This window comes from Harpia harpyja, chromosome 15 (genome assembly GCF_026419915.1).
Source record: "Harpia harpyja isolate bHarHar1 chromosome 15, bHarHar1 primary haplotype, whole genome shotgun sequence".
Classification (NCBI taxonomy): domain Eukaryota; kingdom Metazoa; phylum Chordata; class Aves; order Accipitriformes; family Accipitridae; genus Harpia; species Harpia harpyja.
This window is the reverse complement of record NC_068954.1, coordinates 20,170,592-20,188,278: the sequence shown is the minus strand read 5'-3', so window position 1 is coordinate 20,188,278 and position 17,687 is coordinate 20,170,592. Positions and strand designations below refer to the sequence as shown.

General features: G+C 35.8%; 1 protein-coding gene across 6 annotated transcripts in view; it reads right to left on the bottom strand.

The window, feature by feature from the left end:
* Positions 1-17,687, bottom strand: part of EIPR1 (EARP complex and GARP complex interacting protein 1) — a 108,976-nt gene that overhangs the window by 45,451 nt on the left and 45,838 nt on the right. For all 6 annotated transcript variants that reach the window (XR_008238445.1, XM_052809191.1, XM_052809189.1 and 3 more), the window contains exon 4: positions 14,490-14,646. Coding sequence is in view for 5 of the 6 variants with exons in the window: in XM_052809191.1 (XP_052665151.1) it covers positions 14,490-14,646 (157 nt within the window). In the remaining variant the exon portion in view is untranslated. The remainder of the gene's footprint in view (positions 1-14,489; positions 14,647-17,687) is intronic.

Below are 17,687 nucleotides of genomic sequence, written 5' to 3'. Positions count from 1 at the left end.
GGGCTGTTTTGTCTGTAGTATTGCCAATCTTATTTTCAAAAGTGTTTCTTGTTAAAGTTGTATGGCACAACTTGGAAAAACTTATGAGCAACTGAAAATGAGTGTTGATGATAAAAATGATAAAGCAGTTTCAATTACAAGTTCAACCATCATTGTGCCCATAATAATGAGAAGTAACCAACTGGCACTGGCAGGGGTATTTCAGAATTTCATACAGTTCTGCTGCACGGATATATCAATTAGATCCTTCCAAGAGATGAAAACATTTTCTGAACACATAGGATAAAAAAATTAATGCACTATAACCTGCACACAATCACAGATAACCTTCCACAATCCAGTTTTCCAAAGTGAAATTAAAAGACATCAGGATCGTCACGTAACTGAATGGGTAACTAAGAAATCTTCAAGCTGATTCTGATCACATTTATTTAAGTCCATCATTTTTCTTACATATTGCTGAAAGTATAACTGGCATTTAGTGTTGATATATGTAGATATATTTTTAATTATAGACAATGACATCTGGTTTGACCAATTAACTCTTTCAGAGTTCTTCCAGCCAAAGATCAATATTCTTTATGCCTGCTGATGTATTTGCACCTTTCCTGCACTGATCACTGAACTCTCAGTTGTAAAAGCTAGATTGGAAGCACTTTCTTTGATGTTTTCAAAGGTAGGAAGAAATTTCACATCTTTGAGTGTCACTGAGCTTCAAGGTAAAGGATTTTTATAGCTGAATACAGTGTGCTAATTAGAGCCAATTATAACCCAGCTGACATACCTTGGAATGAAAAGGTCTCTCCACATTCACTCTGTCCTTGTGAGATGCCCATTTTCCTTCTATTTAATTTGTCTTTTATGAAAGTTCATTGTTTTATGGGTGTGGTTGTAGTGATCATTCAGATTTTATAATCTAAGCGAAGGTTACTCAAATCACTCTTTGTAACACGTTCAGCTGTATTCTGTAGTCATGACTGAATGTTAAACATGAAATACCGTGGAGAAGTGAAAAAAACCTGGCTTTGGAAGCAAGATAAAAATTTTAGAAAAACTGAAGTTTTCATTTAGAACAATTTTCAGACACAGCAGAGGTGGTAATAATCTTTAAAAAGGAAAACAGATAAACCAGGCAATACTATTTTCCTGAGCGTGCCAACAGTTGCTGATGCTTACAGTTTTTGGAAATGGACAAGATAATTGTCAAATTCACAGCTGCCACTCAGAAACTGAGTGTCAACTTCATGGCTGCTCTTTAGATAATCTATAAACAGCAGACAAGCAATTATATTTGTTGCCTTTTACCCTATTTTGTTATCATCTGACTCCCGATGCTTCAAATTAGCTTCTAGCTAGTAGTTTTTGGTAAAAAAATTAAATCCTACAGAGAACATTTTCCCAGTAAAGAAAAAAGAGAATTTAAAATATTCACTCAAATGCACTCATGAAAGGACTCTATTATCTGTGTTTTATGCTGAAAAGATAGTTAACACCATCATTTATTAATGTACTGAGCTTTTACAAATGAACAATTCAAAGTTCTCCATTATAGACTAAAGAAGAATAAAGCAACATGCAAACGCTTTCATAGATGTGAACTGCAATCAGCCACAATCTGTTGGACAAAGAAAGCATTAACTACTGCTTAACCATAATTATAGAAGTGACAACCATTTATTTCTATAAGTGGAAAAATTTTGCTAGACTGAAAATTCTCATGTACTGCAAAACAGAAAATACACCCAAACATTTGGTAAATCAGCAGAACATCCTGCAGCCTCATGTAGCCCATCATAAAAATTCATGTGTTATGGACTCAAATATCCTGCCTTCTTTGCAGTACAATGACTCAAATTTAAAGGCGACTCTGCTATCAGGTGATTAGGACATTATTCTAGAAGGAAGGAGATGAGACTGAGGACAATCCAGAACCCACAATTCTTACTCCTTACCCAAGTGCTCTACGGAGTGGCCACATTTCTGAATGAAAACTGTTCTGGCTATTTTGTAGCATATTGAAATCCATGCTGCAGGAAATACATGTAAGTTATGCTTTGTCTCAAAATTCTCAGCCATCGAGATATATTTTGCTGTCCAGCTCCTCAAGACACAGTAAAATAAGAATCATAGATTCCTAAAAAAACTGAAAGATAAGGGGAATTTATTGTAGGTGCCTTTTTAGCCAAGAGGCTGCTGAGAAGAATGAGAAAAGAAGTTAAAGATTGTTTTGGACAAGAACCCCAAAGACAGCTGGGTTTTATTCTGGCTCTTAAATTATTTTAACATTCAGAAAAATAAAACTGCTGTACAAATGAATACAAGAGTATCCCAACAAGGAGGTGACACAGAAAAAGCACCTGCTTCTAAAATGTTTTTAATTTTTTTTCTTAAATTATTATACTACAGTGTTGGCAACCCCATAAAGTCTTTTTGAAAAAAATCATAAAGCAGATGCAAAATAATAAAGGGTCATCCTTGATATTTGTATTTACTTCACTGCATCTCCTCATCTACTGCAGCTGTGATTAAACATGTTTATCGTGAAAAAAAGAACTGTGATTCTTGCTTCACAGGCCCAATTAATTTCAGCATTGAAAAGGTATTTATGAACATGTAAAGATAATAAAGACAGCCTGAATCACAGGAATTCACAATCTAAGAGAAAGCATGGTAGTGAATTTGTTACAAGAAAGCAAGATATAGGACTCATTGATTTTAAGTAGGAGCTCCTAAATATCTGTTTTGTAGAAACAACTATTAAATTCCTGTTGAGATATTTGTGATTTAAAGGGATGACCAACAGGTGAACACCTCCGTAGTTCATTAACAATCTCAGACTTCTGTCTGGTTGGCCATGGGTTTACATATTAATAATGCTTAACAGCAAAGCAAAATCAGGCAAATTGATTATACAGACTCTACATATGAACTTAACTGACAAAAGCTGTCACTAGTAAAATTTCAAGTCATGAAATTATAGATGGGAATTAACATCTCTAGACTTTAGTTTAACCAACGTACCTACATTCTGTATATACTTGCAGCACAGTTAGAGTAATTACTGGTGAATGCAAAGCACAAACAAGCTATGCAACCAAATGGGTTAAAGAGTAAATAGCAAGACCTACTTTATAGAAGGGAAGCCATGACTAACCATTTTCAGACTTAAGACATCCATCAACATGGACAGTTCTTGTAGAGCATGGGGTGAGAGTTCTTACAAGTGTCATCTATGGTTCTTCAGATTGCAGTAACCTACGAAATCCTAAATTCCTCCCCATCGACTTGTGGGTGAAGCCGGTTCTTTCTTCTGTGTTCAGAGACACAGTGCATATGAAAATCCCACAGAGTAAGAAACTCATGGTTAGCACTAACTGGAATCCATGCTGCAAAGTAGTTTTGTAGCATGGTCTCATCAAGGTTGTGGATGTTCTCCATGTTCATTTGGTATTGCAGAGAAGTTCTTACAGTTGATTAACAATATTATGAGGCTAATTTTGCCTGCTTGTTGTCACAAGTATTTATTCCAGACAGATGAGGAATATTAATTCATCTTTCCAGAAAAAGTCCTGCTTTCAAAGATATAAAAGGTATACTAGATTTTTTAGGACACTGCCTTGTCCTCTAAGGTCTGCCTCTTACTAGGATATTACTAGATATCCTGGATTATTGCTCAAGTTTGTGCTTGTTGGGATAGACTGTTCTTGAGCTTGGAGGAGGTGATCCTTGAATAGTAAACAGCTTTCTTGGACCCTTCGTCCCTCTAGGGCCCCATCACATGGGACTTATTCAAACAGATCCCTGAAGAGGCCAAAGTTTGCTCTCCTGAAGTCAAGGGTTGTAAGCTTGGTTTTTGCCCTGCTCCCTCCTGTCAGGATTCTGAACTCCACTATGTCATGGTCATTGCAGCCAAGGCTGCCTTTGACTTTCCCACTCACAACCAGCTCGCTCTTCTTTATGAGGTCCAGCAGAGTATCTCTCCTCATTGGCTCCTCTGTCACTCAGGTCAGGAAGTTATCGATGCTCTCCAGGAATTCCCTGGATTGCTTATGCCCTGCTGCACTGTCCCTCCAGCAGATGGTTAAAGTCCTCCATGAGGACCAGGCCCTGCAAACAGAAGGCTACTTCTAGCTGTCTGTAGAAGGCCTGATCTAACTGTTCTTCCTAATGAGGTAGCCTACAGCAGACACCCATTACTGTGTCACCCATAGTGGTCTGCTCTTTAATCCTTACTCACAAGCTCTCATTTGCCTCATCATCCATCCCCAGGCGGAGCTCCACCAACTCCAGCAGGTCTCTCACAGAGAGGACAACTCTCCTCATCATCATCCCAGCCTCCCTAAAAAGCCTCAGTACTCTTCTCAGTTTTGTCTGCAGCTATTTTGTCTATCCAACCTGAGAAACTGAATGTCCAACCTGTGAAAATGAATTATCACATACAGACAACACATTTCCTAGTCTTTTGAGTGCTGTTAAATACAGTTATAACAATATCAGGGTACAAGAAGAGACTATAACCCCTGGCTTTCTCCTGTTCTGGTGATTTCCATTAGGCTGCAAGTTATAGCACTAGTTTGGTTTGACCTGAGTTGTACTATTAAAGACTAATGTGTCTTCAATTAAGATGAAAAATGTACTGTCACAGGATATTTTCATAACAACTCTATTACATAAAAGATAGATTACCAACAGATCTCCCAGTATTTTTTGTTTGTTTGTTTTTTTCTGGGTAGGTTTTGGTTTTTTTGTTGGTGGTGGTGGTGGTTTTTGGTTTGTTAGGTTGGTGGTTTTTTTTTTTTTCCTAAAACCTGAGGGGCTATTTTATTCTCCTTTATTCTCTTTTGCAGGAGAGAGAAGAGCTTGGGGCAGGGTGGGGTGTTAATTAAAAAGGTTATACATTGTTTCTGACATTCTATGAAACACCAAATACAGTCTAAAGAAAACAATAGATTAAGAAAGTTAGTATTTCCTCAAAGTAATGAATATTGGATTATTTACAACAAGAATACTTAAATATTATGGCAGAAACACTTGCAAATAATACTCTAAGGCAAATATGCAAACCCCTTTTAACTTCATTATGTTTCATCGATGCCCTCCCGTATTGCTCAAGTGCTAAACCCATGTCTACATATAGGACAGCTCTCACAAAAGATTTGTTAACTTTCTGTCAAATTACCATTATTAATATTTTACAGTGGTATTTTAATTATCCTACCGTTAATGATGGCTGAAATATCTGAGGCCTCAATGGCTATTTTAAAACATTTTGAAAGTTTTTTTTTCTTTTTGCAAGTGTTTTAGAAAAAGTCCACGTGAGAGACATGTGCTGAGACAGCAGAATGCATTATAGCTGGAGGGTTTTTTTGGTGACATATCTACAATAACAAAAGGTCTAGAGTATATGCAGTTAAATTACTGTAGGAATGCAGTGTTTTGGCAAGATAGTTTATGGTACCTGGTGAACTCTATATCCCATGCCAGAAAAAGCACTTTACTAAGCAAAAAGCTTGGAGGATTTGCAGATCCTGTTACACAGACAAATCTTTTTAACAGTTTTAGCAACAACTCACAGAGGAGCTGAAACCTATTTATTAATATGAAAAAGAATCAATTGATAACATGCTTTGGACAGGAAACATGGCCAAAGCGTCAAGTAAGTACGGCTTGAAAAAGTATGTACAGTTTAAAGATCTACATGAGTATTAAAAGTTGTTTTCACCTTCTTTCTTAACAGCAACAGGAAAAAAGTTTCAAAGTACGGAGTAACACATTTCACACAAGCAGACACTGATGACAGATTACTGTCACCCAGAGTTAACTGCTATATACAATGAACAGCACATGTGGAAGAATAGAACCCCTCAGCACATACGTGAGTTTCGTCAATGAAATTGGGGGGTGGTGGGAAAAACTGTGTGTAAAGCTAGGATTCATTTCCAAAGCAGATGGACAGAAGTCACATGACGTCTATCATTCTACGACACACTGCTCATGGAGCAGCTGCTGCCATGGACACCATTTCCATTCTGTTGCTTGAACAGGGCTTAAAAAAACCCAAAGTGAATATTATGGATGTGTGACATGTCATGAAAGAAACATATAACTGGCTTGTCTGTCAAAGATCAGTAAGGTGGTCAACCTAGGAAAAAACTTTAGTAGAAGTATGAATGTCTGGCAGGAAAGCACACAAGGAGATATCAGGTAAAAGTCCTGCCCAGCCACATGATGCCAACAGTTTTTTCCATGTGCTAATGTAAAGATTAAGAGCTGAAACAAGCTTATTTGTGAAACAGCTGGAGTGGGCAAAAGCATTCTCTGCAGACTCATTTTAGAGGAAACACGTATCTACTTTTGGGGGGGACAGTTGGAATATTTTCCTATGGAATTTTTCAAAAGATAGCAACATGGATATAGCATATCCTTACTAATTTATTGCTGTTTGTAACAAACAGGACATCTACATGGTTGGACAGGGAGAAAGAAACCCAAACAAAACAGAATATTCCTCTGAGTACATTTCTCCAATGATTTGAAACGTGCACCCAAGAAGAAAATTATGATTGCCTAGGATTTGCATTGATAGTTGAGGAAAATGACCACTCCTGTTCAAAAGAAGAGCAAAACCAAGAATGACAAAGGTTTACATGGACCTGGCACAGATGTACCCTCTAACACCCCTAATCCATTGACTGTAGATACTGGGGGAATCTGAGGTGAACAGACTGTAAGAAGTGGCTGGGACTCTAGCTAGTGTAGTCTCACTGAATAAACTCTCCACCACCACTGCCTGAGACTGAACACTGGGCTGGATGGACTGTTTGAGACTGCAGGGCACCCCTTAAGTTCTCACATACATTTTACCAAATAGATCCACTTAACTACAAAGGTACAAGGATCAATTTTTTTAATCCAAAAGACATTTCAGAGCCCTGAATTTTTAACTACCATGTAAGCAAGTGTCAGCAATATTACTTCATCTGTAATAATCCCAGAATATTGTGCTAGAAAAGAATTCTACTCTGAGGAACAAATATTCTAAATAGTAAATGCTTAATGGGATTTCAGAAGGCAAACTGGAGTCCGAGACCAAGAAAACAGAGACACCTGTTCAAAGCTAGTTCCTTGTGAACATCTAAAATTCTCCTGCATAACTAATTTTTTCCACAGCTCTACAACATCATTTTTTTAACATTTCCCACTAACCTTTTAAGCAATTCAATAAAAACTGAAAATAAAACTAGCTGGTATCTCTTTAACCTGCAAAATCAGTTGAGGGAGACTGCAACCTTATTTTTTTTTTTTAGTACTAAGAATAGCTAAAGTGGTATTATAAATAGGAAAAAAAAACACTTTTAAAAATAGCTCAGTTTTCTTTCAGTAGGGAAAAAAATCTCAACTAATTTGGCAGTAAAACTAGGGAATATGACAGCATGGTGAGAACTGGAAAGAAAAACTACTTTCAAGTTGGGAAGCAGAAGTGAAATAGTACTCTACAAACCCATTATTTTTTACTTGTAGAGTAACACAATTTCTGCACTATTTTCTGTATCATGATTTACGAATCCAATGTAAATACAAATAACTGCAAAGACTTCAACAAAACTAATTTTCATTTTAAGCATATGAAATCTACTGAAATTATCGAAAGTGGTCATAAGTTAACTGAACACAGAGTAAGTTCACATACATGAAATACAGCATACTTTTCCCTTAGTATTTCATTCACTGTCAGATTTTACTTTCATTAAGTTTCCCTCAGCTTTACAAGACTAGAGTCAAATAAATTCTGATCAAAAATTAACATAATAAACTGGGCACGTAATACAATGTGTTATTATTTCACTATCCCAAACTGTGATTAATGAATCACAATTATTCCCTAGTATATGCAATTACATGGAATAGCTTAAAGTTTTAAACTTGCGCAATACTAACCATTCAAAATTACCAGAAACATTCAAGGGAATAAAAGAGAGACATGAATGTTATAAATTACTCTACTGGTTCCAGACATTGTACAGGATGATAAAAGGGGGAAATGAGAACGAAAACGTGAGAAAGAGACAACAAATGGTTGAACATTTGGATTTATATATAATACATGGATTTATTTACAATAAAGGATAATCAAAGATTCAAGAGAGCAAAATCCTGTAAAGAATTCAGGATGTCACACAGAATTAAGAAGGGAGAGGGGAGAGAAATACAACATAAGACACAGTTAAAATTTTTAACATTTTAGAAAGGATTAGAATATAAAGGCGAGAGTGACAGTACCGATAAGCAGCTGTAGGTTTACATTCCCAGTGAAAACACTTGTCTTGTACTAAGTTTTTCCAAAAACCTTTCTCTGTACTTCATCTTTGTAATATGAGAGGTGGCTGATGGAGAATGTAAATGTGTGGAATGAACCAGGTGCAGAAGAATTATTCTTAAACGCTAATAATTTTTTGAATCTGTCTGTAATTAATAAGCTTCACCAGCATGTTTCTCCTGATAGCTCTGAAATTCTGTGCATTATGTGAAGAAATTGAAAGGCCTACAACACAATCAGTATCAGCTGGGCAGCTGTTACAAAAAAACCCTAAAAATCCCTGGAGTTCAGTTTATACCCCAGCCCATGCAATTGGCACTCCTGATGCTCTCAAAAGAAACCTCTATACAGAAGGATCTCCTTCTTCACAATTATATTTCTGGTACTGGGACATAAGAGGAGTTAAAATAAGATAAGGTTTTCATACTAAAAAATTTATGGTTGTATTTATTACATGTCTTTGCTATAAAGCATATATAACAGTTAATATACCATATATTCAGAACTATATGATCCTCCTAAAAGAAGTGTTACTTTCAGGTTTAAATTCATTAGATATAGACCATTAAATTGTTTTGGACTCTTTTTTTTTTTTTTTTTTTAATGAAACACTAAGGCAGAATTTTAACATATATACCCTGATGCCTAACAGAGGAGTACTGTAGAAGAATTAATGTTACCAACATCATGACAGGAAACAAAAGTGTCACCTGAATGCAATGTGGAAGTGTTAGAGCTATTAAAAAGACCGTTTTAACTTTTTTTTTTCCTGAGTTTCAGATTCTGTTACTTCATAGTTTTTTTACTTAAGACAATATTTTGGGGTGTTTGTTTGTTTGGTTTTTTTTTTTTTTAAATACTATTTTAAAGGCCAAAAAGAGTAAGTAAAACACTTCTGCACCTCACTTCTGGAATGCACTTACTCACCTGTCTTCAGGGCATCAATTACAAGTGTGCTTAACTTTCATCAGGTGACTGTGTTCGTTAACGGAATGAACATGATGAAATTGAAGCAATAATATGTTATGTTAGGTATAGTATCTTATATATCTTAAATAAAGTAAACTTCCATTCAAGTTGAAAGGACTGTTACAGCAAATCTGTACTTTTGTAGAAAGCCAACCTTAATGACATTGCTTCATACTGTGCAATGACACAGCCAAGGAAGAGATGGTACTTCTCAGTACTCTATTTGGAGAGCTTAGATGAAATACCAAATAAAATCTAGAGTACTTAAGAAGTCTGTGGGAATAGCTCACTTACAGTAACTTTCTCCTTTACAAAATTCTTGTTTAATATTTTAGTGATAAACATCCCAGAGTTCTTGAAACATCTGTGACTTCTTAAAAAGATTACAATTTGTCTTTCTCTCTAATTTCTCTTAGATGTGGTAATATTTGCAAGTCCATATTTAGGATTGATTGAATTGGATACATGAAAAAATTCAACTTCAGCAAGTAGAGAGGCTTAATGAAGTAATCTATCATTATACCTAATATATTCATCCCTTTCCAACTTTTTTTAGCAGCTGACTATTGTTTTCTACGTAAAACATGAATTCTTAATTCCTCACCTTTCAGGCCTCCCACAACAGAGCTCTCACTCTTCTTGTCTCTGTCATCTCCGTTCATTTTCCCTTAACAGTTTTATCTATGCTGTCCATCTAACACTTTCCCTGTATTTATCTTGCTTTTATTTTATTCCAAATTTACTCCATGGACCACCATCCAACTTAGTTCAGTTGTGTCCCCTCTCTTTTGAAGCACATACCTTGCTACTGAGCAGCATCTACCTTATTTTATACCTACCAAATTTGGAAAGCAAGGAGTAGGATGTTAAGCAGATATAGACAAACCTGCTTCCAGCAAGCACCGTAGGAGAAATTCTGGCTTTGCACCTTTACTTCTGACAAAATAAAAAGTCCCTGCTGAATTCTGAATTCAAGATCTCACAGATTACACTTTCTCTCATGGCGTGTGGTATCCTCCTTCTCTGAGGACTATCCTGTCAAGTCTACTATCAAAAAAGTCTGTAGGAAAACTGATGAAGAAGTAGAACAGTAGGTTACTCCTAAAACATAAGTCTTCAGGATTTTAACAGACACATTTTTAGGTATTCCTCCAAGCTGCACACAGAGGAGTAATCAAAGTCTCATTAATAGCTGTCCTGTTTCCTTGGCTCCTCCTATCCAGACTGTACCTTGGACTGCTTCTTGCAAGATACCCAATGGCAAGTTCCTTTAATTACTGAATCTTAAAACATTGTATAGAGCAACATACCTATGGTTATAGATGTGTAACACTGTGTGAATACATACATTTATCTACAAAATTAATTTATAGAAAAGGCGCTTTTTTTTCTTTTTTTTTTTTAAACACGCAAATGCCCATGTATCTCCAGAATTTTGCACTCAAAATATTTGCATTTTGGCTCACATGAGGAACAGCAGGTAGAGGATGAAAAAAAGTCTTAGGCTTGAACCAAATAGAGCAATTAGTAGGCCTATTTGTTTGCCTAATTTAAGCATCTGCTTAATTTTCTGAACTCTCTCTACGCCATACAAGAGTTTGAGTAAAAATTCTGATGGGTCCCAGATTCAAAGCTTAGAGGCAGTAAACAACCTTAGTAACTGAAAGTGAATAGTCATGCTTAATTTTTAAACAAAGTAACTCGTGCAATCCAGATAAAAGTGTAGGAAAGTGCATTTCTTTTTCACATGCCTGTAATGTCTTGGAGATCAGATTTTTGTCAAAGGTTTTGTCCAGACTAGAAAATTATTTCAGAAGATGTCAAGCAGGAGGGGCACAGTGTTCAGACACACACAAGTAAAGTTTAGGATTTTAGTCACAATCGATTCAAAATGCTCTTTTAGTCTTGGTTCACGGAAGAGAACTGGTATTAAATATGTCCCTGCTAGTTTTTAATAAGAAATTTCAGAGACATTTGAGCACAGCATTCCATAAAGGAGATGGGAAAGGTAAAGAAACACAGGATCAGTTCTGCCAGTAAACAATTGAGCAAAACCAATACCTGACACACCAGACCTGGAAAAATCCCCCCTTGTATTCTGTGGTACATGATACTAGAAACAGAAAAATCTGTGAGGCAATTTTTCAACTATCAGGCTTTCTTAATGGAAGAGAAAAACAACGCAAGAAGATAAACTTTAAAGAACAGAAGTTAAGCAATAAAGCAGAGCACAGAAAACATGAACAAAAGTACAAGCAAATAAAGCCCTGAGACTTGCAGTGGATGCCAGAGTACATAACCAGTTGCATTTTCAAGATAGTTTTGGTTTTTTCCTTTTAATTACAGTCAAATATCAATTACTTATGATCTGCAACCCAGATCCATGAATATCGTGAAGCATCTGTGCTATGGATGCTGAGACACACAAAATACCTTCCCATGAGCTACTATCTGAAATTGCAGAAGTTCACACTAGGTGCCACAAAGGCCGAGATCAACATTACACCCTGCATCTCGAAACTGTACTGTCAACTACGGTACTCTTCCATGCCCAGCATATAAAGATGTGATAAAAGCCCAGTTTATTTTTTTACTTTTTTTTTTTTTTTTTAGGCGTGCATTCTAACTAATCATTTTCAAAATTAACTTTAAAAAATTAAGTCTTTATCAAATCTAAAAACGTATAATTCCAAAAGCTATCATGACTTAAAAATTTTCCACCCTTAACAAGGGTAGCAGTTGTGGTACATTGCTCTGCTGCACTCTGTGGGTTAAACAACCTCCTTGAAGTGCATGTGGTCACACTGAACCCCTGGGTTCAGTGTTCAGCCTATGTTTTGTGAGTAAAATGTACAAGAGCATGCTCTAATGGCAAGGCAAATGACAGAGCTAGAATAAGCATTGCCCTTCTTACTGCAAATGTATGATGCCAGACCACTACTGATCTCAGACTGTGTACACCAGAATGTTGGTCTTACATTGAAGTCTGAAAAGTATTTACACTTTGCATTGAGGAAAATTGCTTTTCTGATTTATGGTTGGTTCTAACAACAATTGTACTGTAAGTGTCTAAAGCAGTTTCATATTTTTCTAAACATCTGAAATGTGTAATAGAAAAGAATATTTAAGTTGCTATTTATAGCCAACACGCCACTCAGTGAGACATGGCCTGTTAAATGACACACGTTTGGCACAAAACATTTATTTTACTCATTTATGTGAACTGTTTCCACTATGATTGAGGCAGGAATAGAAAAGCCTGCTCTAGAACAAGATCCTATAACTCAGCTGTGCTTGCCTGAGATGATGTGAGGGGTACTAATTCCAAGTATTCCATTTATACCTTTTATCTCTGTAACACAGGACATTTTCAAATCTTTGTGCATATATATATACACACAAACATAGATGACGGGCATTAAATGGTAGAAGATATTTGAGAGCACTAGTACTGAACAAAGTCAGATGACAGGAGATGGAAAATTGCACATGAACTTGCTACAAGCTATATTAGAGGGAAAAAATTATTTTTGGCATTCACATAAATTCACATCCTGGTAACAAAGCAGCAATGTGCCCCTTATTCCTCCTCTGGTGATCAGGCTACCACACAGAGTTCTGGCATCGCACCATCAGATAGAAACATTATGGAAAATTAAAAGATAAAAAGTACAAATCTTAATGTGAAGATTAAAACAAACAAAAAATAATATTCCCAACTATATTGGAAACTAATTATCAAAAGGTTTCTAACAATAAAAAAGGAATTGTTTAATATAATCGAAGAGTTATAAAGAGAAGTATTCATATGAAAATGAGTAGCAAAGAATTAAGAGATACTACCATGAAGAAATGTAACATTCAGGAAGCTGAGATTTTAGAAAAAAGTAGCCTAGACAACACACTTTTGAATACACTGATATGTCCAATCTTGTCCAAGAACCACCTAATACATATTACCTTCTATTTATTTTTTTTTTTTAGTTGAAGTTTAATCTACAGGGCTAAAACTAGAAATCAGCGGCTAGAAATAGATGCTTAAAACTTACAGTACAATGTATGACATAATTAAAAATCAACTGAATTAATTATCACTTCAAAAGTCTACTTTTTTTTTTTACTAGCTAGCTAACAAATAGAAATTTTTATGCAACTAGGTTTTGAAAAGGAACTGAGACTGATTTTAAGTATTGCTCCCTTTTGATATAATTTAAAATTACTCCTACTAGAATATACTTAAGTATAATGAGATTATGATGGATACCTTACTCAGCAGGTGTCTGAATATAGAAACCAAAGAGGCCCTTTCCACTCTCATGTAAGACACTTACAGCAATATTCGACGTTGATGTTGCATTATCCTTGTTGGGTTTCAGTTCAGAGTTGTCACATTTCATTTACAAAAGTCTGCTGTGTTATTCCACATTTTTTTCTTAGAATTCTCCGATACTTGTGAAAGGGACTGTAGAACTTGCATGATCACCTCCTACTCCATATTCTTTCTGACAGACAGACATTCCTGGGACTACAGCAGACCATAGTCTTACGGTTTCAACTCTTCCTGCCAGTGGAAGATGGTCAGGTGGTCCCAAAATTATTTCAAACATTGTACTTGGTAAAATACGGACTGAGTGTATTAACATTTCTTTGCCCTACATCTGTTCAGGAAGGAGTGGGAACATGTCGTATACACACCCATAAAGAACTTGCAAATACACAATGGACAAATTTAATTTTCTTTTAAATAACAGAAAAGAGTAGTTAAACAGGCACCATATAATATAATGAATTCTTATCCTTAACAAACAATAAATTACTTGCACTTACACCAAATCAGTTGGGTGAAGACTGAAAAACAAAGACTGAAGTGCAACATCAAATTTATATTCCGTAAAAAGATTGACATGCTAAGTATTATACCTTTGTGCAACAAAGGTTTTAGATGGGGGCAGGTGGGGAGAAACACATTAAAACAGTACACAGGCTGTTACTCCATATGTGTTTGCAGGACTATAATAAATGTTTTTAATCTATGAAACATCTGGGACTAAAAATCCAATTTGTACCTTTTTTTTTTTTTAAAAAAGATGGAATAGTTTTAAAGTGTATAGCATAGCTTCTACAATATAAATCTGCACAAAACTAACAGCACAGGTCTGTCCTTTAGGCTTTTTCTAGGAGTATAAAATATGCAGAATCCTACCAGGCCATATTGCCATGGGCTGTGTTGTCAAGGTGACAGAGTAGCTCCAGGGTTTGAGTGTTGCTTGATGAATCATCAGGGGATTCATGACTGCCTGATTCCAATTCCTTCGGCATCCTCCAAACAGCAGCACATGTCATGACTTTACTGTCTGAAGCTAAGCAACAGAGAATAATGTCAACAGATCACTGTATGGGAGATGTATTTTGTATACAGTGCATCAACATTTACACAAATCTATAAGCAATGCACATCTGCTGTTTAAAATATTTAAAAATATTATACAAAGATGAACTCAAAGAATGCAGAATGTCGATACAGACACAGACCTCAAGTCAGCAGTCAGGTTGCTGCAAAACTCACAATTAGCACACATTTAATGCGTTTCTCCATGTATAAAGGCAAAATTCAGTGCTTGTGAAAACATAACTCTTTCGGAGGCAAGTCTTCCAAGCTTCGTTCCCCATATTGACGTTAACGAAAATGACCCACAAGCTACATTGCTCAATTCCTTAACAATAAGGATTTAGACATCATTTTAACATTTTCCTTTCAAGGGTTATCTTCAGTTGAATCTATAGCATTGCCACATCCTTTACTACCAATAACTGTTTATTGCAAAATTAAGTTTTCCATGTAAGTACACTCCTCTCATTCTAGCAAATAAAAACAGCTTCCGAAAGACAAACTGAACTTATATGCATATAGCAAAATATTACAATGTATGATGAACAAGCCAACTGTAGATTGAGGAGAAAATACCATATGGTCTATGCACATATGGCATTGCCCATCACCCAATATAGCAATTTGTAACAGTGCAGAATGGGAGGAGACCAGAGCAGCACTGCATATGTTCATGTTGTTCCAGCCGCTGGTCCAGGGTTCACAGAAGATGAATAGGTCAGTATTATCCACTGCAGCAGGAACAAAGAAACCAGCCACAGCTGTGTTAAGCAAAAGCAGGGGAGCGACTACCTGCTGGAGGATGTGTTAAACGAGAAGTCCAGAAGATAAGCAGCAACAAACGACATGTTTTCTGTTCTGAGGTCATTTCGCATGCCTCTTTCTCACAGTTCTGTCTCCAAGTACATTTTAGCTGATTTTACTGCAAAGTGCCTGATTACAGAGCCATGAGCAGACGTGACCAACTTACATCAGTGGAAAGGAAAACAGGAACAATTGTAATGAGAGTGTTTTCAAGAGGAAGGACAGTAACTCTGAAAAAGGCCTTCTTAGGCTAAAATGACATTAACGGGGGGAAAAAAGTCTCTATTATAAAAGGTTGCCAATCTGGATATTCTATATGCAAAAAAGGCACCCAAACAACAGAGAATAGGACAAAAATTAATTGATATGTAGTGATACATAGTAAATAAGCCCAAAATATAAGAATGCAGACGTCTTTAAAAAGTAGCCATATGAAATAAAAACCATAGGAAGTTAGGTCAAACCAGTAAGAGAAAAAGGCCATTTCTGTGAGCGGAAAACAGGGGAAGCAGGAGGACTTTAAATTCAAGCACAGAATTCAAAACGCAGAAGCACTGGCTATTTGATAGATCGTACTAAATATAAAATATATGTATGATGCACATAACTGCTCACAGTAATTTGGCATATACAAGTTGAATACAGTATCAGGAGACCATAGATCTAAAGATGATGGATAATCCCTTATTTATTAACATTTAATTGAAATTTTACTAATTGTAGTGCATGCTAACTAAACAGCTATTTCCAAATCATTTGAGGCAAATCCTTTACTCTAAATCCATGTGCCACTGAACGAAGAGGAGAAAGCAGCAGCAGATGGCTACCTTTCTTTAGCAAAGGGCAGCAAATCAACGCACAGCATGCATTGCATGCCATACAAATAATAAATAACGCAAACTGAGAGTGTGATATAGTTCAAGAAGGTGAGATTCATCGAATGTTTCGCCTCGATATTCAATATGTGACAGAACAGTAAAGAACACCACAGAGAAGTTTCTGGTAAATTATAATTACTGAAAGGTCTGTACCATGCATATAAAGCATTAGCTTTTCCACTATCATCAAGACCTATACAGACAACCACAAAAGCAAATCATGGAAAACAAACTACACATTTCTCAAGCCATCTCTCCTCTCAGCATAGCACCACAAGTCTTAAGACAGCCTTGAAATGTCATTTTAACTTCTTAAAACCAGAACATTTTTAATTTCTGATTGTGTGTTCCTATGAAAAACTTTTTAAAAAAGGTTTAGTTTCTTGCACAATCAGATTTCCAGATTGAAAACCCTAAAACAACTAAACAAGCGCTGGTTGAAGATTGAGGGAGGCTGAAGGGAAAAAAAAAAAAAAAAAAATATATAGATAGACAGATATAAAAATCCCCCTGAAACATGACGTGACCCCAGCTCCTATAACACTTTGGTGTTTTGAAAATTGCCAAAAGCCACCAATGAAATGAATCTGCTTGAATTTTTAACGTGTGCAGCAATTCTACATAGATCTTATATTTGTTTTCAAATTATTACTACAGATGCTGCTAAGGAGCAAGACTGAAATGTACCTTGATACTCCAGGCAGAAGAGATTTGCTTGAGTAGTGAAAACAAGTTTATCAGATTTCCGCATTTTGCAGACTTATCTATGCCATTGTTTGGAGCCCAGCATATAGTGTACTCTCTGGAAAGCTGTTCAAGCTGCTCTGATGATATGATGTGTATCAGATGCCATTTGCTCTTCCAGAACGCAAGAGAAACTTATCTTTTTGAAATGTAATTTGACCACAGTAGATTTCTGTATTAATGGCTGTTATTATGTAGTATATTAGGCAATTATTTTTTAATATTAATTTTTATCATCAAAAAAAATTGCTCCAAGTCTTGTATTTTAAAGATATGAGCTAATACACAATTCTAAAACTAAGGATACCTATCAAACTTACTAGGGATCCCAGTAGCACAGTAGTCATTCATTCTTTCTCAAATAGTAGAATTAGTTGTTATTTTCTTCTGGCTATGTTTACAGAAACAGAAATTTAAAAAAAAAATCTATCTATTTTTAATTAACATTAAGAAAGTCTCAGTGAGGTAGCTGTCACTTTTCATGATAAATAGAAAAATTTTACTTCTGTCTCATGACTACATTGATTTTGGTATTTGCTAAAAGTTTCTTCTCACGTTACCATCATACACATATAAAATGAGCTTA